This window comes from Poecilia mexicana, unplaced genomic scaffold (genome assembly GCF_051168715.1).
Source record: "Poecilia mexicana isolate PSO_F unplaced genomic scaffold, ASM5116871v1 scaffold_5, whole genome shotgun sequence".
Classification (NCBI taxonomy): Eukaryota; Metazoa; Chordata; class Actinopteri; order Cyprinodontiformes; family Poeciliidae; genus Poecilia; species Poecilia mexicana.
Window position 1 is genome coordinate 4374797 of NW_028263374.1, and position 27845 is coordinate 4402641.

General features: G+C 44.4%; 1 protein-coding gene across 2 annotated transcripts; it reads left to right on the forward strand.

The window, feature by feature from the left end:
• The first annotated feature begins 12604 nt into the window (after nucleotides 1–12604).
• LOC148159593 (uncharacterized) lies at nucleotides 12605–27017 on the forward strand. 2 transcript variants are annotated; one of them, XM_088005364.1, is made up of 5 exons: nucleotides 12605–13160; nucleotides 13263–13826; nucleotides 23113–23148; nucleotides 25252–25284; nucleotides 25789–27017. In XM_088005364.1, exons 1-5 carry the CDS (start codon nucleotides 12690–12692, stop codon nucleotides 25855–25857), a joined length of 1173 nt encoding a protein of 390 aa, XP_087861490.1. In that variant the 5' UTR covers nucleotides 12605–12689; the 3' UTR covers nucleotides 25858–27017. The 2 variants fall into 2 exon arrangements, with proteins under 2 accessions (XP_087861490.1, XP_087861491.1); XM_088005365.1 differs by lacking the exon at nucleotides 23113–23148.
• The last annotated feature ends 828 nt before the right edge of the window (nucleotides 27018–27845 follow it).

A 27845-nucleotide genomic window follows, 5' to 3' on the forward strand; every position in this document is an offset into this window, starting at 1 on the left:
TTTATTAATAGCATGTTTACTCTCTGCACCCAATCTGCAGAGATGAGAGCTAAAAAGAAAAAAAAAGATAGATGAGGAAATTGGTGTAAGTCTTAGCATCACTTCTCCCTCCCCCCTGTCAGAGTTTGGGACAGGTGTGAAAATGACCGCAGGTCGGATCATCCAATCAAATTTGCACGAGGTGTAAAACTGAATCCAGCCGTTTTCATCAAGCTGTGGGTGTTAACGCTCTTTGCCCACCGTGTTGCAGAGGTTAGTGTAATTTAGGACACATTTTTATCAGCTGCTTCAACACTTTCCGCCTTGTGCGTCTCCTTCCAGTTTTTGTGTCCACCAGTTATCCGTCTTGCAGCCTGCAAGATGTTCTGAAACGCTGGAAATGCACATCGCTCGCTTCAGAGTTTCTGTCTGCTTTGATTAAATTTGCATGGGCCCAATATTTCCTACAGCCTTCTACCTGAAGCGGAGACCAAGCAAATCAGAGCATCCCTTTCCTTTTAATCATCTGCAGTGAGGGACTCGCCTCACTGACAGCGAGATTTCAAAGTGGAGTTTTGCTACATGTTTGGAAGAGAGTCTTCAGACGGCGTTTAAATAAAACAAAAACTCACCCAGAACAAAAGCGCTGACCCAGTTTGTTAGTGAGAGGAGAGACTAAAAGGAGCCTCATCAAACTACAGAACAACCTGACCAGACCTAGCCGAACTCCTTTCTTCTATGGAGGACTGATCCTGCCAAAAATTGGCAATAAATACAGAAATAAATAAATGTTTAGACAAAGTAATTATAATTGATGTGCAAAAAAATAAAAACATTCCCAGCTTATCACATTGTGATAGCTGTGGATTAATATTTGTTTATCATCTTTAACAGTATTCATTTAAAATTATCACTGTTATTTAATATTACAAGTTATTTCCAGTCTTATTGTTTTATTAATTGGTTCCATTTTCATTTGTTTCTCATTTTTTTCATATTCTGTATTTATTTAATATTTTGTATTTACCGTTACATTTTATTTCACTATTTTAATCAGTTTTTTTATTTTGTATTAGTTTGCTTTCCCTAAAATTTCCTTCTGTATTAAAACATTTTTACTTTTTAATCATACACTAATTTATTATCTCTAATATTTCCTTCTGTATCCACTGAATATTTTTAAGTACTGTAAAAGTGAGAATAGTTTTTTTCAAAAGAATGAGGGTCATATTTTTTAGTTTGTTGTATTTTTTATTTTTTTTGGTAATTACATTTATTGTGTTAATAATTAAAATTAAAAATTATTCTCTTTTTAACCCAAATATTCCTTGCTATGGTTTATTCTTTCTAATCCTCTCTTAGCTCAGTATGTGGAGTCACACCCATAACCCAAAACCTCTGGATCTCATACAATGAGAAGCAATCAGCTCCCATGACTAACAAACCTTTAAACTAAATCTGTTGAGATTTTTTTTTTTCTGTGTGTGTTTTGTTAAAAATATCCTCCAGATTTAGTTGGTAGAGGCTCCAAAACGTCCAGCATACTGATCGTTGAAGCCCCCAACTTCCCCCCCACGGACCCCTGCAGTCTGAGCAGCCGGAGGGAAGGCGGTCGCTGAAGAGGCTCAGAAATTTCAATCGCTCATCAGAAGTTTGGCACTTCGGTTAAAATCGGCAGAGTTCCCAGTGTGGTGGAGGTAGAAGCATGTGGGCGGGGCTGGAAATGTTTCCCTATTTAAAAACAGAGCCAGAACGAAACCAGTGTCTTCCATTTTTAGCACGTCACACCTTTTGGACACCTTGTTAACTCAGAACAATATGTCTTACTGAGCTGTTTAAACACTTATTTCTGGTCTACTGTGTTTGTAATGATAAGCATCCAGGCATGTTTGAAATTGATTTTTAAAAGAAAAAAAACTACCCTCTCTCCATTTTCCTAAAAAAAAAAAGATATAAAAATACTCCAGTGTTATATATGACTTGCGGTCTGTTTACGACTCTCTGCCTGCAGAGACGGCAGCACCTTCCGTTCACTTTGACAGTGTGGATTGAAAAGGTCAGCAGGAGCGGCTGAGCTTCTCCTCGGCTGATTGTTGCTAAACTGAAGATTGTTACCAGGCAGATCTGGCAGTTTCACACAGATTCAGTTTCTCACTTGCTCTTTTTTCGTCCCATTTTTTTACCCCCCCTCCTCCTTTTCTCCCCATGTAGCTGAGCTTTTCAGCATGTAACAGATTTGAGAGGTGTTTCATTACTCAGACACTTCTTCTTTCACTGTCTTCACTCACAGCAGCGTTAAAGCTAAAGTAAAGATTAAAAAAAATGTTGTTTTTTTTTACATATTTGTTAAAACTGCCACCATGTCGTGACAGGACAGTATGAGACGGATGATCTGTGAAAAGATTGAACTCCTCTACATCCTCCCTGTGCTGCTACTGCAGTCTGTAGAAAAGCACAGCTACTGACCAAAAAAACAACCAATCAGAATCAGGAGGCGGGTCTTAGCGCTGTCAATCATCCTCTTGTATGCTGTTCAACGTTCCAATGGAGGAGAATTAACTTACCGTTCCAGGAAAACCTTTGATCCACCGTCATCTGTGGTTGTGCTAACTAGCATTAGCATTCATGTTATGGTGAATGGTTGTAGTGAAGCAGAGAGAAAGGGGTAGGGGGTGAGAACGAGAATGATTGGCAGCGCTAAGACCCTCCTCCTGGCTCTGATTGGTGGTTGCCGTGTGGTGTATTTCTGCACTGCCAGAAGGAAGAGGCCTTTCATCCGTATTATACTGTCACGACATAATGATAATTTTAGTAAATATGTGAAAAGTATTTCTTTTTAAATAAGTTCTACTGCAGCTGTAAGGCATACCGCCCACTTAAAAACCCCACAGAAAATATTAATTTGAGAGAAAAGTACAACATAACCAGGAGGTTCATTTCTGAGTCCGTTTCAAGTCGAGTGAGGGTTCAGAGAACGAACGAGCAAACGCGCAGTAAAGTGAGTTTCTCTGTACTCCTGTCAGCTCGGCGTGACAACGGCTGAGAAAAGTCTCCAGCGGTTTCATCCCGTCGTCCCGAGAAAAAGAGAGAGAGAGAGAGAGAGAGAGAGAGAGAGAGCCCACCAACAGCAGTGAATTTCCACCACAACATGCACAAAACACCGTTTAAATATTAATCAAATCTGCCTGGCAACCAATCCCGAGGTCTCGGTGGAGACACACGTCAAGCTTAGAGAGAGAGAGAGAGAGGTCAACCGTTCAACTCAGATGTGAGGATTTTAGGAGGAGTGAAGAAAAAATCAAGACGAAGGAAAGTTGGGAGACGACTTCAAAGGCGGACGGAGAGCTCGCGGATAATCTGCCCGTGCCCTCACCGCCGCTTCACCCACTTTGTACTCGGTCCTGCAGGGGGAAGTCCTCCTGTGATCGACGAGCACCTGCCGGGAGGAAGCAGGAGGAGAAGCTTATGTGTGAATGGACTGATATGTTTCCTGACCCACACTGCAGGGGAACCGCCTTTTAGACTCATAATGAGGCTCCAGCAGCCTGAGAGCGCCGAGGTAATTTTAGCACCAGAGGGGAAGAAGCTGGAAGGACGGGTACACAACATCCGGCCCGCTGGAAATGAATTCCTCCTCAAAAGGAGACGTGGTCCAACTATCTTATACGTTTATCAGAACGTATGTTACAAAGTGTTGTTATATGTGATTTTTGTTTTGGAAATGTCAAATTGAGTAAAGATATGGTCAATAATAAAGCAGCTACTTTTCACAATTGCAGTGTTTTGATTAAACAAGAAACAATTAAAATCACACTGGAATAAGTTTGTTTGCGTGATTAAAATCATTCCGGGTTGTCATCCTCCTACCACTTCCTGTCTTCATCTTTTCTGCCACTAGCAACATCCGGTTATTGATCACATGGCTCGTTTGATGCAATAAATGTAACTTGTAAAAATGGCAAAATACTCTTAATTTCAATACAACCAAAACCCCACTTCATCCTAGCGCAAAAACGTTTTAAAACAAACAAACAAACAAAAAACAAAACATGTTTTGCCGATTTGCGCAAGTTTAAGGTCGATGAAAACACAGATACTGTGAAGTGAAAAGAAAACCATCAGCATCTTACACCTTTTTGGAACCCCAACACTTTGCAGAAACACATTCTAGCTGCAAATCTTCTAGGATACATCTGCTGTGTTCTGTTAAAACTGACCTTTCATTTATTATGTCCCTCACTGTTGAGACATCCTAAAGATCTAAAAGCAGCTGAGAACGTAGTTTTGAAAAGACTAGTTTCAGTAGGTTTCTGTTTCATGTCTGATAGGCTTTGGATATCAGACTCAACAACTGGATCCACTGAGGGATCACAGACTACAGGATTCATCAGACCAACTAAAGCAACGCATCAAACTCTTGTGGAAAATGTGACCAGGGCGACAGCTTGAAGGAGCAAATGTGACGATCTCAGGATGTGAAAATGTGTATTTAAGTCCACCTGTGTCCTTTGTCTCTTGTTGGGTTCTCGTCTAATGTCGTCCGTCATTGTTCACTGTGCCAGTCTGTTCAGTCGTTGAACTTTTGCCTTCCATTCTTCCCTCTGCTGCCTATATGTTTGGATTTTGTTTTTGTGGATTTTTCATTAAAACCATAATTTTTTCATCACTACCTGTGTGGAGGCCAAGTTAATGTATAAAGTATTCAGTTACTGTTAAAATGTATTTGCTTAATTAGAAATGTACTAAGTGTTTTTGTTGAAATTTTAGGTAGAATTATTAATATTGCATGTAACTAATTTCATGATGTTTTACTGTGAATAAGTGTTACTAGAAGTATATTTTATAGCTTAATTGGCCACCTGGCAATTTTATGCAAATGAGGTGGGCCGTGTAGCCAAGGGAGACGGCAGATAGAAGGGAAGGCGCTGCTAAGGGAGCGACTGAGCCACACGGTTTTTCAACCGTAGTTTGTTTGTAGAGGTTAGTGAAGGACTTTATTGCTCTTGTAAAGACTTACTCAAAAAACTGTGGAATAAATTTTGTTTATATTTTTACATCGGAGCGCTACGGACATTTTATTTTTTCCTCTTCAAACACACGAGTGCATCGGAAATTAATCTTGTGGCAGCCCAAATATTCGTTGAAAAACCTGCTCTATGGATTGATTATCATCTGTGGACGGATTTCAAGCAGCAGCAGCAGCAACAACAACAACAACAACAAAAAACAAGCTAGAAGAAACGTGACTAGTGGAAATATTTTATCGAGGAAAATGCTGAGTCATGCTTTCGGATGAGCCAGGTGATTTTCTGTTGTTGCTATTTGGAAATTTTGTGTCGTGAACGTTGAAAAGGAAGATACCGTGGTTACTATGGAAACTAGAGTAGTAAAAGTCACACCTAAAGCTATGGAACAAAAGTTGCAGCATGCAATTGCTTTACGAAGAGCCACGTCGGCAAAGTTAACAGGCACAGTGAATCAGGTGCGACGGCTGATAGAAACTGAAGATGATATCAGCTTAACTGAGGCAAACCAGTTAATGAAAGAATTTAATAGACTGTTTGGAGAGTTTTGTGGTTTGAACACAAATGTAAAGGAGCTGCTCCAACAAATGTCAGAAGAGGATTTAAAATCAGATCAAGAAAACTGGTTTGAACCTAAGGCTAATTCTTTCAAGGCTTTTGCTGAGACAGCTTTGGCTTGGATTGATGACAAGGCTAAGTGCACAACAGAGGCTGAAAAATGCAATGACGAGATTAATCCATGCGACAGCGTATCTAACGCATCTTTGTCGAAACGAAGTCATAAAAGCTCTTCTGAACATGGTTCTTGTGCATCATCGTCAGCATCCTCCACACGAATGAAAGCAGAGTTGGAACGAGCTAAGCTGTTGGTTCAGGCATCAACTTTGAAACAGAGACGCCTACTTGAGGAAAGAGAGGCAAAACTTAAAGCTGAAAAGGAGGAGCTAGAAATACAAGCAGCTCTAGCAGCAAATGAGGCAAAGATCAAGATTCTATCAGAATACGAAGGTTGTGCATCTAAGGCATCTAGTCGTGCATCCAAGATGTCCAGTCGTGCAACCAAACAGAATGGAATGAACTCCTATGTGATGTCGCACAGAGCTGAAGATTTGTTTGCTCAACAGCAGTCAAATAGTCCTTTCCAAACACAAGAGAGTCAAGTACGGAATGATAACGTTGTTCAAAACATGCATCAAACACATGTTGTTACCTCTCAGCCATCACAGTCACCAACTGCTCTGCAGGATGTAGTCGAAGTGCTAGCAAAGCAGCAGAAGTTGGCAGCATTGCCCCCTCAGAACATTTCCGTTTTTAATGGGGACCCATTAGAGTATCGACTATTCATTCGGGCATTTGAACACAGTGTGGAGGATAAAACAGAAAGTGACAAAGATCGGCTGTACTACATGGAACAGTACACAAGTGGACAGCCTCGAGAATTGATAAGGAGTTGTCTTCATATGGAACCTACACGTGGTTATAATGAAGCTAAGAGACTTTTGGAAGAGCACTTTGGAAACGCCTACAAGATATCGGTGGCATACATTAACAAGGCTATTAGTTGGCCAACCATCAAGTCTGACGACGGAGAGGCTCTTCATGCGTTCGGACTCTATCTCACTGGATGTCGTAATGCAATGGCAGATGTAGAGTACATGGAGGAGTTGGATAATACAGCCAACATGCGTGCCATCATTTCCAAGCTTCCATACAAAATGAGAGAAAGGTGGAGAACACATGCCTGTAGAATCTTGGACAAAGAAAAACGCAGAGTCAAGTTTGCCGATCTGGTGGATTTCGTCAATAAACAGGCCAGAGAAGTTTTACATCCACTGTTTGGTGACATAAAGGATAGTACCTTAAAGCTCCAAGTTAAAGGACAAGTGGATGAGAAGTTACAAAGAAGAAGTGGCATCAAAAAAGGATTCACCGCAGCCGCAACTATTACCACTACACAGGACACACCTACCAAGGCAAAGAAAAAGGTCAGCGGAAATCAGATGTGTGCATTTTCCAAACCTTGTCTCTTCTGTCATGGTGAGGAGCATACTATGGAACAATGCAAGAAGATGAGGAAGTTACTTCACAAAGAAAAGATTGATTTCTTGCGAACCAAAGGATTGTGTTTTAGCTGCCTTAAAAAGGGACACATGAGTAATTTGTGCAAAGAAAAGGCAAGCTGTCAGGTTTGTGCACAATCACATCCCACAGTACTACACATGAAGATAAAGTCCAGTGGTGTTAACGAGGCAGGGCCTGAAGTGGGAACTAGTGAGGGAGAGGAACAACCGACAGAGTCAGTTGTAAATGGATTTGTGGGAATGAATGCACCCAGCCATGGTACAGAGAAACCAGAGCACACGTTGGCGATAGTTCCAGTCAAAGTCAAAGTCAAAAGAGGTCAAAAGGTTGCATACACATATGCTTTTCTGGACCCAGGCAGTACAGCTTGTTTTTGCACTGAAGAGCTGATGCATGAGCTGAACGTTTCAGGCAGGAAATCAAAGATTTTGCTGAAAACAATGGGAAAAGAAAATGTCGTCAGTAGTCACATGGTTTCTGGGTTGGAAATAAGCAGCTTAGACAGTAATGATTTTTTTGAGCTGCCAGAAACGTACAGTCACAGCAACATTCCTGCTTCTGCTGACAACGTTCCTTCACAAGACTATGTGAAGAGGTGGCCCTACCTTCAGCAGGTGTCTATATCCAAGATTGAAGCAAAGGTTGGACTTCTGATTGGTAATAACGCTCCTAAAGCTATCGAACCATGGCAGGTCATAGCAAGTGAAAATGGCGGTCCATACGCTGTGAGAACGAGGCTTGGTTGGACCATCAGTGAACCCCTCCAAGGGCACATTTCACAAGGTGCAACACAAGGGTTGATTCAAGTCTCAGCAAATCGCATATCAGTAAGCACATTGGACGAACTCTGGAGACGGCAGTTTGAAAGTGACTTTCCTGAGTGTGACAGAAACGAGAAACAAGAAATGTCAAGGGAAGATTTGCAGTTTTTGGAGACTACAACACAGTCAGCTACCATTGTTGATGGACATTACAGTATTGCCTTGCCATTACGGAACAAACATATTCAGATGCCTAACAACCGTAAAGTGGCTGAGCAACGTGCTTTAAACCTAAGGAGGAAATTGGAGAAGAACTCTTCATTCCACACTGAATACTCAGGTTTCATGAGTAACATCATAGACAAAGGTTATGCAGTGAAGGTACCAGAAAGGGATCTGGATCGTGACGATGGGAAGGTTTGGTACCTGCCACATCACGGAGTTTACCATCCGAAGAAACACAAACTTAGAGTGGTTTTTGATTGTGGAGCATCGTACAAAGGCACTGCTCTAAACAACCAGCTATTACAAGGACCAAATCTTACGAGTACTCTTCTTGGAGTAATTATTAGATTCAGACAAGAAGAGGTGGCCATTATGGCAGATGTGGAAGCTATGTTTCACCAAGTAAGGGTGCCCGATGATGATTCTGACCTTCTACGGTTCCTGTGGTGGGAATCTGGCGATATTACTCAGGAAATGGTGGAGTACAAGATGGTGGTTCACATTTTCGGTGCAACTTCGTCACCAAGCTGCGCTAATTTCGTTCTCCGCAAATGTGCCGAAGACAACCAACACCAGGCCAACAATCAAGCAGTTGACACAGTGCTTCACAACTTCTATGTAGACGATTGTTTAAAGTCTGTGAGCTCAGAAGATGAAGCCATCCAGTTGTACCACACTTTGAGAGCAGTATGTCAAAGAGGCGGATTCAGACTCACCAAATGGATTAGCAATAGCAGAGCAGTGCTGTCAGCTATTCCAGAAGAAGAGAGGACAACAGAAGTTAAAGATCTGGACCTGGATCAGGATATGCTTCCTGTAGAGAGAGCTTTGGGAGTCCAATGGTGTATTCAGTCTGACAGCTTCCGATTCAAGATCATAATGCCAGACAAAGCTCCCACTCGGAGGAACATCCTTTCCATCGTGAGTTCTGTCTACGACCCATTGGGTATCCTGTCACCAGTCATGCTTCAAGCGAAGAAGATTCTGCAAGAGCTTTGCAGGCGGAAGATTGGCTGGGACGTTGTCATACCTGAAGACTTGGCTCATAAGTGGCTTGAGTGGAAGACCCAGCTCCACCAGCTGGAGAACATAAATGTCCCAAGATGTTTTAAACCTGTAGGATTTGGACAGTCAGTATACAACCAGCTGCAACATTTTGCCGATGCCAGTGAAGAGGGCTACGGTACAGTTAGCTACTTGCTACAGAAAAACAGTAGTAACAAAGTTCATTGTGCATTCATGTTGGGGAAGGCAAGAGTGGCCCCACTTAAGCCTGTAACAATTCCCCGTATGGAACTTACTGCAGCAACCATGGCAGCACGCATGGACAAAGTTCTAACATCAGAACTGCAGCTTCCACTCCAACCATCTGTGTTTTGGTCAGATAGTACCACAGTACTAAAATATATCAGCAATCAAACGAGTAGGTTCCGCACGTTCGTTGCTAATCGTGTGGATGCCATCCTGAAGTGCTCCAATCCACAGCAATGGCGGTATATCAACACCTCATTGAATCCTGCTGACTGTGCATCCAGGGGACTCAAGGCAGAAAGCTTCATTCACCACCATGTATGGTTACAGGGGCCGGACTTTCTTGTTAAACACATGGACAAATGGCCAGAGAGTGTGCATACCATTGGAGACCTGACTACAGAAGACCCAGAGGTGAAGAGTACACTGATTTGTGCTCACACTGTTGAGGAATGTAAAGATGAAGTGCAGGAATTCCTGCAGTACTTCTCATCCTGGTTTAGACTAAAAAGGGCAGTTGCCTGGATGCTTAAAGTTAAGAGTATCCTATTGCAACTGTGTCGCAAAAGGAAAGAGCTAAACGTTGTTAAAGCTCAATCTGAAGTTGAAAAGGAAATGAGAAGTTTCAAGGAAAGCCTGCTTCAAGAGGACATCAAGAAACTAACTATGGAGAACCTTGCAGAAGCTGAAGAAGCAATTGTTCACTATTGCCAAGCTAAGGCATTTTCCGAAGAGATCACCACACTTTCTAAAGATCAGGGAGTGAAGAAAACCAGTTCTCTTTTCAAACTGAATCCAGTACTGGAACAAGGCATTCTAAGGGTTGGAGGACGACTTAGGAAAGCTGCACTACCGGAGGAATCAAGGCATCCAGCAATCCTAAGTAAGGATCAACACGTCACAAAGCTTATTCTCAGAGAGATTCATGAGAACTTGGCACATTGTGGTCGTAATCATGTAATCTCCAAGCTGAGGACAAAGTTTTGGGTTCCCGGTGCCAACACCGCAGTAAGACAGATACTCTCTAAGTGTATTGTCTGTCGACGTGCGCATGGAGTTGTAGGAAAGCAACAAATGGCAGACCTTCCTCAAGACAGAGTTCTGCCAGACGATCCACCGTTTACTAACTCAGGAGTGGACTACTTTGGTCCGTTTGAGGTTAAACGTGGACGAAGTGTAGTGAAAAGGTACGGTGTCATTTTTACCTGCTTAACTACCCGTGCAGTACACTTAGAAACAGCAGCCTCACTGGACACAGATTCCTTTATCCACGCCCTTCGTCGCTTCATAGCTAGACGAGGCCAGGTAAAGATTCTTCGTTCTGATAATGGAACAAATTTCATTGGTGCACAGCGTGAACTTAAGAGAGCCATTAATGAATGGAACATGTCCAAGATTGAAGGCCACCTTCAACAACAAGGCATTCAATGGACGTTCAATCCTCCCACAGGATCCCACCATGGTGGAGTCTGGGAGAGATTAATAAAGTCAGTGAAGAACATCTTAAATGCCACATTAAGACTGCAGACACTGGACGAAGAGGGCCTACATACACTTCTGTGTGAGGCGGAAGCTATTATTAATAGTCGGCCGATAACTAAGGTGTCCAGTGATCCTAAAGACTTGGAGGTACTCACTCCCAATCACCTCTTGCTTCTAAAAACTAAACCATCTTTTCCTCCTGGACTGTTTGACAAGCAAGATCTCTATGCAAGAAGGCGATGGAAGCAAGTACAATATATGTCAGAAATATTCTGGAAACGATGGACAAGAGAATATTTGCCACTGCTTCAGGAAAGGCAAAAGTGGACCCGTCCATCTCGCAACTTTGCAGTTGGAGACATCGTGCTGGTTGTTGATGATACAGCTCCACGCAACTCTTGGGTTACAGGGAAAGTAATCCAAACCATCTCTGACAAGACAGGAATGGTGCGTCAAGTGAGAATCAAAACAAAGACAAACACGATGGACAGACCCATAACAAAGATTTGTCTTTTGCAGGAATCGGACTGAAGCAGTCATTCTTAAATACTGATAAATTTGTTTTATCTTTTTATGTTGTTTATTTTGAAGGACATTTGAGTACCTTGGCTCCACAAGTTTTAGTTGGTAATTGTGTAGTGTAATAGGGTCACAATTAGGGGCCGGAATGTGGAGGCCAAGTTAATGTATAAAGTATTCAGTTACTGTTAAAATGTATTTGCTTAATTAGAAATGTACTAAGTGTTTTTGTTGAAATTTTAGGTAGAATTATTAATATTGCATGTAACTAATTTCATGATGTTTTACTGTGAATAAGTGTTACTAGAAGTATATTTTATAGCTTAATTGGCCACCTGGCAATTTTATGCAAATGAGGTGGGCCGTGTAGCCAAGGGAGACGGCAGATAGAAGGGAAGGCGCTGCTAAGGGAGCGACTGAGCCACACGGTTTTTCAACCGTAGTTTGTTTGTAGAGGTTAGTGAAGGACTTTATTGCTCTTGTAAAGACTTACTCAAAAAACTGTGGAATAAATTTTGTTTATATTTTTACATCGGAGCGCTACGGACATTTTATTTTTTCCTCTTCAAACACACGAGTGCATCGGAAATTAATCTTGTGGCAGCCCAAATAACCTGGGTTGTCAGCGTTCTCTCTCACCACTATCACCTCCACTTCATGACAGAGGGTTTACTATTAGGAAATATTTTCACAGTTTTTTGGATTCACATAGTGTTCACAGAAAGACACACAGCTACTAATAAAATCAGCCCCTTATGTTCCAGTCCATTAGGTCAAAGCAATCCTGCAGGTTCAGTTTGGAATCATCAGTCCAGTTATATGATCAGCTCCTCCCAGTGGAGGGAAAGGGATGGATTTATATGCTTCTTTAACAGAAGGTCCAACAGAGGTCCAAAATTTTGTTGTGTCTGGTTGGACAGGTGACATATTGATAAAAGTCCTTGAGTTTTTTATTAACAACAATAAAAAACTAATAAGTTTTATCCTTGTGTATTTACCCTTACTAATCACTAGATGAATACTGGGGCATCAGGACATTTGAACTGCAGCTTCAGGGTTACTTTTAGTATAGACTGACTCAGGCTCCTCATTGGTTCTTCTCTTGGATGAATGTCCACAGTGATAATGAATATCTACTGATATTTCCAGGTGAGATAGCAAGGTCGCAGAACTTGTTTCTTTATTTTCTGTTGACATTGTTTGCATTCATAGTCCGCCCACATTTCTGCCATGCAAAATGTGACCGAAACCCTGAAGCAGACTGCTTATGTAATCAGTGTGGTAGGGCAGACTTTCATTTCTACTTCCTTTTCTTAGTGGACATTTATATGTAGGAATAATTTTCCAGTAGTCTGTAAAGGAGAAGATGGGGATCAAAAACTTTCTGACAGGTTTTAATTCTACGATTGCCACCTATGCTATGATCATTGTGATTTTCACATACAATGTTTTATTTGACAGAGAAGTTTCTTGCACTTGCAAGGATCAGACCAATCATTGCAATTTATACATCAGTGTTCCAGTTTTTGTAATAATGTTTTTGTTACTTTGGAAGGACAAGGTCTTCATTACTACCTGCTGGTATAGCTGTCTGAACCGGAACCAGGGGTGGGGATGTGAGTGTACATGGAAATGTGTTTGTGGTATTCTTATTCAAGTGGTAAAGGCTAGTGTGATTAGTCTGCTGTGGGTCATTTCTGTGTTATTTGATGGAGATTGGTATGCTTGCTGTCACAACGGCCTCTCCGGAGAAAAAGCTATGATTCCCTGCAAGAATAAAGCAAACAGGTCAATTGAGGAGCAAATCATGGTGGACACCCTGAAAAACCAGTCAAAGGTGAGTTTTATTAGTAGTATTTGCATACATGATGGTAAGTCATTAACATATGTGCATTTCTATGTAAATTTATTACCCAAACTTCTCAATTCTTTGCTTCAGATTTTTGGTCTATTCATACTATTTGGCCTCTTCATACTGGTTGTCATCTATTCTTCAGGAAGATGGAGGAAATGCTGCAAGAGATGTTCTGAGGAATTCACGAAATGTTTGACTGAATTTCCAGAGAAATGCTGCATGGAATGTAATTGGAAGGACATTCCTTGCAGAATGTTTCGTCAATGTTGGAAGAAATGCTGTAAGATTTGCAATATTATTAAGAAGTGCTGCAAGGAATACAGCCAGACATGTTCCGATATTTGCAAGAGTTCTAACACCTGGAAGGAATGCTGCCAGAAATGCTGTGATAAGTTCAAGACAAACTATCAGGAATGTGAGGATTGCTGTGTGGAATGGTCAAGTTGCTTTGATGGAGTTGGACCCTATGAACTGGCCATTATAAGAGAAGAAGAAAACATACTGAATGAGGTTTTGGAGAAAAAAGCCAAAGACACTCTGAAAAAAAGGATTGAGGAAATAGTGGACAAGAATGAGAAGAACAGATATCCTGAATGTTTTGATGCTGCTGAAGATCTGATTAATGAACTGCGATCACAAAGAAACCAGGTAACCATATTGACTTTTTTGCTTAATCTATGACCAAAAACATCTGGTTTGATACAAAACTCAAAGAAGATATTTACTTCTACTGCAAAGAAACAAAACCTCTTTATCAGTGAGAGTGCATATAATGCATTCTCACTGATAATGCATAACATGCATTCTCACTGATAATGCATAACATGCATTATCAGTGCATATAATGCACTGATAATGCATTATTATCAGTGCATAATAATGCAATGATAATAATGCAATAATACAATAATTATTGCATTATTATTGCAATAATCATTGCAATAATAATGCAATGATAATGTTGCATTATTATTATTGCATTATTATTACTGTCATGATGAGTTTCAGATTACGAACCCACATGCAAGAACACAAGCAGAAGAGATCGATAAAGTGCACAATAATAAGTTTTATTGAAGTCAGGGGAGGGGTCAGGAAGCGAATACTGGAGCTGATGACCGGGTCGTCTTACTGCCAACAGGAGAAGCAGGGTTAGAACAGTAAAGTGAGAATCCTTAAGAGATATTCCAGGGTCTGTCTTACTTGGAAGGAAAAGGGTGACGACTTAAGCCGCGACCAGGGCGGGAGTCTGGTTGGAGAACGGACAGGTATGTACTGCTGGCGGAACGGCTCCAACTGTGGTTCGATGTGTTCTTTCTCCGACTGGGTTCGGGCTTGGGCCACCTAGCCCGGACGCTTCCGAAGGGGAATCCACCAGAGAGGGATCGACGAGGGGAGAAGGGGACCACACGAGGAGTGGCGTCTGACCGGTAGCACCGACAGCGTCGAGGGAGGATACAGGAGGTAGGTTATCCACAACGAGGGTAGCACAGACTCACACGGAATCCGGGGAGGACTGCTCTTTGCCAGAACCGCGAGAGGACAGCAGGATATCTGACGAGGAAGACAACAAAGGGTTAGAGCGGAGCAGATAACAGAGGGCCTATCTCTAGAACGAGTCATTACCGAAGTAAACAAACACTCAGGCGATGAGAAGAAGAAGAGCTGCTGCTTAAATCCATAATCCACGCCCTCCAAAACAAGCTGCAGGTGTGAAGACAGGTTGAACTCAGCAGCTTCCCAGGGGCTCTTGCATGTTGGTGACATCTGGTGGATGTCATGAGGAATGCTGGTTCCAATGGCAGAAGGAAAAAAAAACTCAAACCCAAAAGAAAAACAAAATAAAACAAAAAACGCAGACCCTGACAGTACCCCCCTCTCAATGGACGCCACCTGGCGGCCGAGCAGCAGACGAGGGCTGAGAGTCCCAAAAATTCCTAACGAGGGTGTTATCCAAAATAAACGATCCCGGGACCGTTCTTCAGGGCCATAGCCCTCCCAGTCGACGAGGTACTGGTAGCCTCGACCCCGCCGCCGGGAGGCAACCAGCCGACGGACGGCAAAAATGGGGTGGCCATGCCTGTCCAGGGAGGTAGGAGGGGGTTCGGCCGGAGGGCAAAGTTCACTGGAGAGAACAGGTTTAATTTGGGACACGTGGAAGGTCGGGTGGATACGCAAGGACGGAGGAAGTCGGAGTCGCACAGCAGAAGGACCAACAAGCGCCAGGATCTCGAATGGACCGATGAACCTGGGGGACAACTTCCTGGACATAGATTTGAGGGGAACGTCACGTGTCGACAACCATACCTTCTGGCCAACGGAGTATGTCGGGGCTGAGATCCGACGTCGGTCAGCGAGTCGTTTATTAATGGCGGATGAGTTGTTGAGGGCGGAGACGGTGTCATTCCAGATCTTGTGACTTCTGCGGATGTGATGCTGGACCGACGTGACCGAGATGTCGCTTTCGTCAGACGGGAGGAGAGGGGGTTGGTATCCCAGGACTATTTCAAAAGGAGAGAGACCAGTAGCTGCAGAAGTGTGGCAGTTATGCGCATACTCTACCCATGGAAGGTGTTGAGCCCAATCATCGGGGTTGGTAGAGGTGAGACATCGCAGGGTGGCCTCTAGCTCCTGGTTCATTCGTTCAGTCTGCCCGTTGGTTTGGGGATGATACCCGGAGCTGAGAGTCACCTTGGCTCCTAGGGCAGAGCAGAACTGACGCCAGACCTGTGAGATAAACTGGGGCCCACGGTCGGAGAGGATCTCCTGGGGTATCCCATGCAGCTTGAAAACATGCTTGATAAGAAGCTTAGCTGTCTGAGCAGCGGTGGGTAGTTTGCGCAGGGGAACGAGATGACAGGCTTTGGAAAAACGGTCGACGATGGTGGTCATACCTTTGGACACTGGGAGTCCGGTGACGAAATCGACAGCGATGTGGGACCATGGTCGTTTAGGGATGGGTAACGGCTGCAGGAGGCCCGCAGGGGGTCGGTTGGACGACTTGTTGCGTGCACAGACTGCGCAGGCGGAGACATATTCCTTAACGTCCCTGTGCATCGATCCCCACCAAAACCTGCGATTGACCAACCCTATGGTGCGACTGACTCCAGGGTGAGCAGAGAACTTCGAGGCATGAATCCATTGAAGGAAGCGGGCACGGACAGCGGAGGGAACGTACAGTTTACCTGGAGGGCAGGCTTCAGGGGAAGGCTCGGTTTGGTGCGCTTGGCGGATGATGTCCTCTATCTCCCACGTTACAACTCCGACCGTGCAACTAGGCGGAAGAATGGGAGCCAGGCTTTCCTCCGAATCATCAGGGGAATGTATCCTGGACAGAGCATCTGGCTTTACGTTCTTAGAACCTGGATGATAGGAAATAGAAAAGTTAAAGCGTGCGAAGAACAGAGACCAGCGGGACTGGCGAGGGTTGGATCTTTTAGCTGACTGGAGGTAGGACAGGTTTTTGTGATCGGTCCAGACTAGAATGGGGTGTTCTGCTCCCTCCAGCCAGTGACGCCACTCTTCTAAAGCCAGTTTTATGGCCAGCAATTCTCTGTCTCCCACATTATAATTTCTCTCAGCAGGGGAGAGTCTGCGGGAAAAGAAAGCGCACAGGTGTAACCTCTGATCATGCTCGGTGATCTGGGACAGAACAGCCCCCACCCCAATATCGGAGGCATCAACCTCCACTACAAACTGCTTACTTGGGTCGGGTTGAACAAGGACAGGGGCCTTGGAGAACCGCGACTTGAGTTCGGTGAAGGCGGCCTCGGCTTGTGGAGTCCAACTATACACCCTTTTAGTGGAGGTGAGAGCTGTGAGGGGGGAGGCTATCTGGCTATAGTTCCGGATGAACCTTCTGTAAAAGTTGGCAAAGCCTAGGAAACGTTGGAGTTGTTTACGCGTTTCAGGCTGAGGCCAGTCCAGAACGGCTTTGATCTTGTCCTCTGCCGCTCTGACCTGTCCGCTCTCAAGGACGTACCCCAGGAAGGTTACAGACGGGCGGTGGAACTCACATTTTTCGGCTTTCACATACAGTTTGTTCTCCAGTAACCTCTGGAGAACTAGACGGACGTGTCTTTGGTGCTCAGCAAGAGTCCTTGAGTAGATGAGGATGTCATCTAAGTAGACAAAGACAAACACATTAATGAAATCGCGGAGGACGTCGTTCACAAGGGCCTGGAAGAAGGAGGGGGCGTTAGACAAACCAAAAGGCATGACCAGATACTCGTAGTGCCCCATCGGGGTCTTAAAAGCGGTCTTCCATTCGTCACCCTCCCTGATACGGAGTAAATGATAAGCGTTTCTAAGATCCAGTTTAGAAAAGATGGTAGCATCCTGCACAGGTTCGAAGGCAGAGGAGAGCAGGGGTAAAGGATACTTGTTCTTAATGGTAATTTGATTTAGGCCTCTATAGTCGATGCAGGGCCTAAGAGAACCATCCTTCTTCTCCACAAAGAAGAAACCAGCACCCAAAGGGGAAGACGAGGTTCGGATAATACCTGCAGCGAGGGATGTATTTATGTACTCCTCCATGGCCTGGCGTTCGGCCCTGGAGATGTTGTACAGTCTACTGTTAGGTAGAGGGGCCCCAGGCAGGAGGTCGATGGCACAATCATACGGTCTGTGAGGCGGTAGAGAGAGAGCCTTGTCTTTACTGAAAACTGTAATGAGGTGGTGGTACTCACTAGGAACGGAGGTGACGTCGGGCGGATCAACCTCTGCCATAGTAGAAAGTGTGGACTGCAAAGGAACAGCGGAACGGAGACAGGTGGAGTGGCACTTGGAAGACCAGGAACCAATGCTTCCCTCAACCCAATCTATCTGGGGGTTGTGAGTGAATAGCCAGTTGAACCCTAGAACTATGGGGGAACTGGTTGTGGGAAACACATAGAAAATGATCTCTTCAGTGTGGTTACCAGAAATTAGCAGGCGTAGTGGCTTGGTCCGGTGGGTTATCTGGGGTAGACTCCTCCCGTCCAGGGCAGCGACACGGAGAGGAACTAGTAGGGGTTCAGTAGGCACAGAGAGTTGGTGAATTATGTCGGAACTGATGAGATTTTGTTCACAACCGGAGTCAATGAGAACTGACACTGAAAGTGAATCATTGTCGGTGAATAGGGTGACAGGAACGGTGAGACGGGGTTTAGCGGTGGGCGATGCCGGCAGCTTCCCCGCTCTCACTGCCGGGCCTGCGGGTTTAAACGAACAGGACAGTTAGCAATCACGTGGTTCGGCTCACCGCAGTAAATACAGAGCCGGGAGCGTAGCCTCCGTTGACGCTCTTCGGGTGTGAGCCTCGTGTGTCCTATTTGCATGGGTTCAACATCTGGGGCTGGAGGAGAAGGAGGCGAGTACTGAGCAGAAGGACGACTACTGGTTAGAAGGGCGCGTGGAGTAGAGACTCGACGGGTGCGTTCCCTGGCTCTAGCACGGATCCGGTTGTCCAATCTTATAGCTAGGTTTATGAAATCGTTCAAGGACTCTGGTTCATCCAACGTGGCTAGTTCGTCCTTTATCTGTTCGTTTAGACCATGAAAAAAGGCGCTCTTGAGAGGTACAATGTTCCAGCCAGATGCTGCCGCTTTGATTCTAAAGTCTATGGCGAAATCAGACACGCTTTTCTGACCCTGCTTTAGCCCATGCAAGTCTCTGGAGGAGGATGTTCCTTCAGTTTCCTGGCAAAAAACCTGCTTTAATTCAGTTAGAAACTCGGGGTAGGAACATCCATAATTAGTTGCTGTGGTAAACCGGGCTTCGGCCCACTCTAAGGCTCGCCCCGTCAATAAGGATAATACATAAGAGATTTTACTGTCATCATTGGGAAAACTCTGTGGCGAATGGTTAAAGACAATGGTGCATTGGAGGATAAATCCCTTTACCTTCTTGATGTCACCAGAAAACTTATCTGGAGTTGCCGGGCGGACCTCAGAGAACCCGGAGCGGACGGGCGGATCCGGAACTACTGACGGAGCCGATGGGGAAGCAGAAGATTGGTTAGCGTCCTGTGGTACTGAGTTCTGTAGGAAATTAGAGAGTTCAGTTAATCGTCGGTTAGTTTCGGCTTGGCGATTTCCCAGCTCTCTCAGAGCTGCATCGTGGGACTGAATGAGTGCGTGTTGGTCTGATATCGCTCTTCTGATCGCGTCTGCGGAGGTCATAGCGTGGCCTGAGTGTTCTGTCATGATGAGTTTCAGATTACGAACCCACATGCAAGAACACAAGCAGAAGAGATCGATAAAGTGCACAATAATAAGTTTTATTGAAGTCAGGGGAGGGGTCAGGAAGCGAATACTGGAGCTGATGACCGGGTCGTCTTACTGCCAACAGGAGAAGCAGGGTTAGAACAGTAAAGTGAGAATCCTTAAGAGATATTCCAGGGTCTGTCTTACTTGGAAGGAAAAGGGTGACGACTTAAGCCGCGACCAGGGCGGGAGTCTGGTTGGAGAACGGACAGGTATGTACTGCTGGCGGAACGGCTCCAACTGTGGTTCGATGTGTTCTTTCTCCGACTGGGTTCGGGCTTGGGCCACCTAGCCCGGACGCTTCCGAAGGGGAATCCACCAGAGAGGGATCGACGAGGGGAGAAGGGGACCACACGAGGAGTGGCGTCTGACCGGTAGCACCGACAGCGTCGAGGGAGGATACAGGAGGTAGGTTATCCACAACGAGGGTAGCACAGACTCACACAGAATCCGGGGAGGACTGCTCTTTGCCAGAACCGCGAGAGGACAGCAGGATATCTGACGAGGAAGACAACAAAGGGTTAGAGCGGAGCAGATAACAGAGGGCCTATCTCTAGAACGAGTCGTTACCGAAGTAAACAAACACTCAGGCGATGAGAGCTGCTGCTTAAATCCATAATCCACGCCCTCCAAAACAAGCTGCAGGTGTGAAGACAGGTTGAACTCAGCAGCTTCCCAGGGGCTCTTGCATGTTGGTAACATCTGGTGGATGTCATGAGGAATGCCGGTTCCAATGGCAGAAGGAAAAAAAAAACTCAAACCCAAAAGAAAAACAAAATAAAACAAAAAACGCAGACCCTGACAATTACTGCATTATTGCAATAATAATGCAATACTATTGCATTATTATTATTGCAATAATAATGCAATAATAATTGCATTATTATTGCAATTATAATGCAATATAATTGCATTATATTGCAATTATAGCTTAATAATCCTATGTCAGCTCCTTCTGGGTATAGGGGCGATTAGTCTTTCGCCCCTATACCCAGGTCGGACGACCGATTTGCACGTCAGGGCCGCTGCGGGCCTCCACCAGAGTTTCCTCTGGCTTCGCCCTGCCCAGGCATAGTTCACCCTCTTTCGGGTCCTATCACACACGCTCATGCTCCACCTCCCCGACGGCGCGGGGAGGTGGATATATATATATATATATATATATATATATATATATATATATATATATATATATATATATATATATACCGTAATATATATTATTCAATATTAATCATTATTTAGTCATCTTTGTTTTTGTATTATTTTGTTTGTATAATTATATAAATATGCATTGACATTAATAATATATATTTTTTTAAATTATGACTGTGTGCTTTGTAAAATGTTCATCATACATCAATATCAGAATATCCCATTCCTATACTATTCTGTTTTAGCCACTAAGAATATTTAAATATGCAAAAATTAAAACAAAAATTCCTTGTACATGTTGTCAGGATCCGTGTTTTTGTGTGTTTATTTTTGAGTTTTCTGTGTTCAGTCCTGTTTCCCTGTGAGTCTCTGTCCTGTCCTCCCCGTTGATTGCTCCCCAGGTGTGTCTCATTCCCTTAATTACCCCGTGTGTATTTAAACCCACCTGTTGTCTGTGTTCCTTGTCAGATCCTCGTCGTATGTGTCGAAGTCAGTGTCGTTTGTGTCACGTCTTGTGTTTCGCTCCAGTAGAACTGAGAAGTCCTGGATAGCGTTAGCTCTCGTCTCAGTCCTGTGTAGCAGTTGCTACCGGTATTTGGCTGTGTGCCTGTCTTTCTGCCGTGCTGCCTGTTTTTTGGACTGTGAGCATCACCATTAAATCTTCATCCTCACCATAACCTGGGTCTCAGCGTCTCTCCTCTCCACCAACCATACCACACATTATGACAGAAGGATCTGACCACAAAAGAGGTGAGAGACGCATGATGCGGGATCGACGGTGGGACCCCTGGCGGGTGTTTGGAGCGGTCTCCCTGGACGAGTTTTGTGGAGGGGCGCTTGTACACCTGAGACCGTTCTGGGGATCGCAGCTGGCGATCCGCCCGCTGGAGGAGGGACCCCGCTGTCGCCGCAGCCCTGAGCCGCCGGAGGGCCCGGCCCCTGGGCAAAGCCGTCGTCGCAGCCCTGAGCCGCCGGAGGTCCCGGCCCCTGGGCCCCGCCTGCAGCTGCCTCCGGTCCCCGCACCGAGGCAGCGTCTGTCCCCGCTGCCTCCGGTTCCCGCGCCGAGGCGGCGTTTGCTTGAGTCCCCCGAGCTTCCTGAGTTCCCTGTGGCTCCGCCCCCCGAGTTTGCGGACGAGCCCGAGTTTCCAGAGTCTGCTCCCCCCGAGTTTCCAGAGTCTGCTCCCCCCGAGTTTCCAGAGTCTGCTCCCCCCGAGTTTCCAGAGTCTGCTCCCCCCGAGTTTCCAGAGTCTGCTCCCCCCGAGTTTCCAGAGTCTGCTCCCCCCGAGTTTCCTGAGTCTGCTCCCCCCGAGTTTCCTGAGTCTGCTCCCCCCGAGTTTCCTGAGTCTGCTCCCCCCGAGTTTCCTGAGTCTGCTCCCCCCGAGTTTCCTGAGTCTGCTCCCCCCGAGTTTCCTGAGTCTGCCTTCCTGCCGGCCCGGCGGACCCGCCTCCACGTCTCGGCTTTCTGCGCCGGAGACGCCGCCCGCCGGACCCGCCGCCCGCCGGACCCGCCTCCGGGACTCCGGTTTCTGCGCCGGAGACGCCGCCCGCCGGACCCGCCACCGGGACTCCGGTTTCTGCGCCGGAGACGCCGCCCGCCGGACCCGCCACCGGGACTCCGGTTTCTGCGCCGGAGACGCCGCCCGCCGGACCCGCCTCTACGTCTCGGCTTCCCGCGCCGGCGGAAGAGACCGCCGGACCCGCCTCTACGTCTCGGCTTCCCGCGCCGGCGGAAGAGACCGCCGGACCCCCCTCTACGTCTCCGCCTCCTGTGTCGTGGGCGGCCCCCGGACTGTTTTTCCTGTGTTTTCAGTTCCTGTGTTGATTAATTTTTGTTTCTGGACTCTGGCCCCTTCCGTCGCCCCTCCGCCCACCCCGTTGGGTTTTTTTTTTTGTTGGACTCTTGCCCTCCTTCCGTCGCCCCTCCGCCCACCCTGTTGGGTTGTTGTGTTTTTGGACTTTTCTGTTTTTTGTTGGGCGTCTGGTATCCGCCCTTGAGGGAGGGGTACTGTCAGGATCCGTGTTTTTGTGTGTTTATTTTTGAGTTTTCTGTGTTCAGTCCTGTTTCCCTGTGAGTCTCTGTCCTGTCCTCCCCGTTGATTGCTCCCCAGGTGTGTCTCATTCCCTTAATTACCCCGTGTGTATTTAAACCCACCTGTTGTCTGTGTTCCTTGTCAGATCCTCGTCGTATGTGTCGAAGTCAGTGTCGTTTGTGTCACGTCTTGTGTTTCGCTCCAGTAGAACTGAGAAGTCCTGGATAGCGTTAGCTCTCGTCTCAGTCCTGTGTAGCAGTTGCTACCGGTATTTGGCTGTGTGCCTGTCTTTCTGCCGTGCTGCCTGTTTTTTGGACTGTGAGCATCACCATTAAATCTTCATCCTCACCATAACCTGGGTCTCAGCGTCTCTCCTCTCCACCAACCATACCACACATTATGACACATGTAGCTTTGACAGTTCCTCCCTCCATCAGCACCAAACCAACAGCAGAGCTCAGAGGGTTCACAGATTTTATCCAAAACAATTTTGATGTTTTTCAGGTCCTGGATGTTGAACATCAACCGCTTTTATCTCAGGTAAGTTCATCAGTTCCTGCAATGTAACTTTAAATTAGTTTTACACTTCTCCACATGTTTGGACTCATTTTGTCCAACTTCCTTTAGACAACATGAGCTTGTTCCTTCAGTTCAATAAGTCCTCCGTTACTCTCCTTTTTCTCCATCCAGTCTGTTCTAGTTTCCACAGTTCATCCTTTCTGCTCTGTTTTTCGAAGGAGGAGGACGCACTTTCTCAGTCTCCCTGCCCTCCCTATCTTCCCTGCTCAGCGTCTGTGTCCTGTGTTTTCAGAGTCTTTCTTTTGAATAAGTTCCAAAGCTGCAAATTATGGATCTGGTCAGCTGGTCTCTCAAGCAATTGATACAGATTTTTCTACTGGGAAACCGGGTAAAGGGGAACCCTGGTGTCCCGACGGGACATTCTTTGCTGGATATACAATGGATTCCGGATGGAAGTGGAAGACCGTGTGTCTGAAGATGCAGTCAGTTGAGGATGTTGAAGATGTGTACATGATTGGATTTATGATAACAGGTTTTCTGCTTATTTTAGTTGGCGGATACCTGACTTATCGGAAATTTCATAAGATACAGAAGCAGTTTTGGAAACTTCGAGGCTGCCGGTATGGTTGATGGGATCTGCAGAGCAATCAACACTCAGACTGAGATGATATAGGAGCTGAGCCGCAGACTGGGTGCGATCCTGGAACAGGACCGTGGCCGGGCAGCGGATCTCGGACTCAGAATGGATATGATGTACCTTGGAGAACGTTGTTTGCTCGGATCAGGCAGAAGACCCTAAATTTGGCTGTTTGGATTTGCCACTGAGAAGCATGAGCGAGACTTTCAAGGCAGGCAGTACACTGATGTCAGCCTGACCTAAACAAATTACTGCTATTGGAATCTGGCTCCCCGGGCTGGCCTAGGCTGGCCAGCTATCCTCCCCTGGTTGTTATGTCTAAAAAAGGCTCTGTTCTGCTGCCCCCTCCCCTCCCTGGAACATCTGTGGCCCTGAAAGCTGGTGTCAACTCCGACATCATATTCACAGATAATCACGGACAAATCGCGTGCTTCAGTTAGGGTCATGGTTTGACACACACATAACTCACATGGGACCCACGTCACACCTCCTCCTAGTACCCGGCTTGTTTTGTCTATATGTGTTTATATGTGCTTATTTGCCGAGGATTTTTTTCTTCATCTCAAGCTCTGCCCTGCAAATAGCAGAGTGTGAGACAGGCTGTTTTTTCCCTCTCCTTACCTGATGTTTTTCTCTTATTTTTCCTATTTCCTCCTTCAAGGGCAGCGCCTGTTGGGCTGCAAGGCCTCAGCCAACTATCTCCCTGTCCCATGCCCCCCTCCCCCACCTCGTGTTGTTGCGTAATGGATGGTTGTAACTGAAACTGCAATTTCGTTGCCTTTGTTACAATGACAATAAATTCCTCTGATTCTGATTCTGATTCATCCTCTCCGGGTCTGAGCTGAAAGTCTCAGTTCCGTTCTGCAGCTTTAATTCCTGCAGGACAAACCCATCCTCACTCCATCATAGTGGTGGACAGGAAGTCCTCCTGCCTGGTAGCAGGACATTCAGGTCCAGATTCCTGAGGAAAACGCTCCAGTTATCAGGAATGAATCCAAAATAATCAGCTGAGAAATTAGGAAGAGAACTATGGAGCTCCACAGGTTGAAGGGACATGAAGGTTTATCAGGTCAGAGATAGCCATGGGTTGTTGTCATGGTTATGTCCACTCATCAGTGGTTCAGGAAGAAGAAGAATGGGTTCTGATGGGAAACGTGAGAATAAAGACTTGAACTAAAGAGAAAACCTGAAGTCTGTAGGAGACAATGTCCTCATAATGATTGATTTCCCTGCAGCTGAACTGTTCCTCTTCTACCTGTGCTCCATCGCTGAAGATTTTTCTTCTTTCTGAGCAGCAGAAAAATATTTTTGTTTAACTGTATCTGCTTGTTTTCCATTCATCTATCACAACAATATTACATAAGACACTTTATACTTGAACTTGAGAATATAAATGTTTCTGAGAGAAGATACAAAAGTTTTACATCTTTCACATTTATGAAATTTAACACTGGAATTGCATTTCTGCTTTCTTTTTATTCTTTTAGAATGAAAATGAATGCACTGTTGAATTAGAAGAGGTAAGTTTATGTCTGTCCATTGTTAATGATTTAGATAGTAACCTTTTAAGGGTTGATCTTCTCTTTAAAATTTGTAAAATGTGATGCTGAATTCAAACAATTCTAGAAATGTCTATCTAGATTGATTCCTGCAAAGCATTGACAGATCCAAAAACAGCTTTTTGTCTTTTATATATTTCTATTATTTTGCAACATTGTGAAAGTGAAAGAGATGAAACCTGTTTAATGTGGGATTTAAAGGAGATTTAAAGACCACACAAAGGTTCCTCACAGTAACTCTAGCTGTAAAGTCAAAGTTATGAAAACTTCTGGATTAATAAATAGATTCATGTTCCTGATTTCAGGTCAACAGAAACAGCTGATTGTTTTTAACTCTGAGAACCAGAACAATAAAATGTATCATCTATTTATGCTTCACTGTGACCTCAGGAAAAAACTCAGCATCTGTTTTATTTTCTGGTTTCTATGAAGGTTCTTCTAAATGACATGATTTAATCTTTTCAGAAACAAACACTTCCACTGGACCAGGGTCAGAAGAAGGAGAAGAACAGCAGCAGTTCAACAACCTGTTAAACTTTGTTTTATTTTCCTGATACCAGAAATCAATTGAAATTTGGTGAATTTTTTTTTGTAAAAATATACATTTCTAGGTTCTGAGTGGATGTGCAGTCTGAACCTGGATGTCACAGCATATTTAACCACATAAAAAGTTACAACCAGACATTTAGATCCACTATAAAACCATAATAAACTATAACTCCTTTTTTTAGATAAATTAAAATTATTGAAATTATTTAGATTTGTTAAATAGTTGAATATGGAAAGAGATTATTATTCATCTGTCTTTAAAATAAGATGTTTCAATGCAGAAACGAGGTTTCAGTTTCAGTTTCTGACTTCATTCTGTCCTCTGAGCTGATTGGAGTAAACCGATGGTTACTTCCTAGTCTGTCTGGGTTAGAGTTAGGATTAGCATTAGGAATAGCTAGTGTTAGTTTTAAGGTTGGGGTTACGATCCTGGGAGTCCCTCTAGTGTACCAACTGTTTTCTTACATTTTGTTTGGGTTTCTCTGGCCACATGTCCTAGTTAAAACCTGAAGCCCAATTCTGATGGCGTAGTTCATTCATGTAATCCTGAAGGCTCCTCGGTCGGCTGAGGGGTGTTGATGTTAACTGTCAGGGTGACCTTTGACCTTCAGGTTATTGAGGAGTTTATAAATAATTCTGCAACAACTGCAGCTTTAAAAATTTATTTAGATAATTTTCTATAGAATTACTGGATGGAGTGGCTCGACCTTTTGATCTCAGGCTGTGTTTCCACATGTTGAAGAAACGTTTGACCTGGTGCAGAATGCTCACAGGGACACTGATCTGTCCTCACAGAGTCCCTCAGCATGACGCTTCCTTCACTGCTCTGATCATTGAAATGATTTCGATAATTCAGGAAAAGTTTCGTCTGATTTAATTAAATTATGTTCATCTGGTTTAACTGTAAATTAATGTTTGGTGTTGATTGTAGCTTTAGGAGGGAAACATCAATATTATGAACATTTATTCTAAATGCTTTTAAAAATTCAGTAAAGATATAATTTAGTCTGTTAAACTGTTCATTATGGGATTTATTATGATCTGAATATGATTGCAGGATTTTTTCTTTTTTACATGTTTATAAACAAATGTAAATGTAAATATCTGTTTGCTTGTTGATTCTGATTAATAAAGAGTAAAGATTATTTACCAAGTTTGTTATTGCAATCGGACCCAAAAATGTATATTTATAATAAAACAAACTGATGGACAAGATCATAACCACATGGTTATTAACTAAAAAGAAAATCTGATTTTCTACTAAATTAAAGTATTAATTTCAGTAAATTAATCAGTAAATATCAGAAGAAATGAATGAATGATTCTGGCATGTTTCTTCCTCCACCCCCCTCACCCCCCTGCTGGTTATGTTGAAGAACCACCAGTCCAGGAGTAAATAGCTGGTTTCACGTTCATAATCATTGGCCTAAAATGTTGCAACATAAAGAACATATAACATATTAACATAAAATTATATAAACCATCATATTAACATGATGAGTGTGATGTTGGATCCAAATTCAGGGAGGAAGAAGTTTGTCTGCAGCATCCGGTTCCACACTCCAGTTGAATAAAGCATGAGCAAAGCTCCTGGCAATCCCGCCCCCAGGTATATTTTACCTGTTGGGGAAAATATAGTACATTTGCTTTGCATTGTCCCCACATCATGGCAATGATATAGTAGAATCCAATTAAATTTTTGATTAATATGGGTTGTTGATATGTTGTTATACGGTGTTTTAAGATCTTGTTCAATGTGCCCCTTTTTAACTTTGAGCCCCTGCTCCTCCAAAGGTCTCTGCACGGCCCTCTTTGTGACTACGTGTGTCTCGATCATGTCTGTAGCTGTATTGCTACGTGTATGTTACTTGCATTTTATGTATGTTCCATGTCAACAAGGTGGTGAATTATCTAGAGATTGAAAAAAAAAACTATACACTCTGAATACATGTGCTTATTATATCAACCTCTAG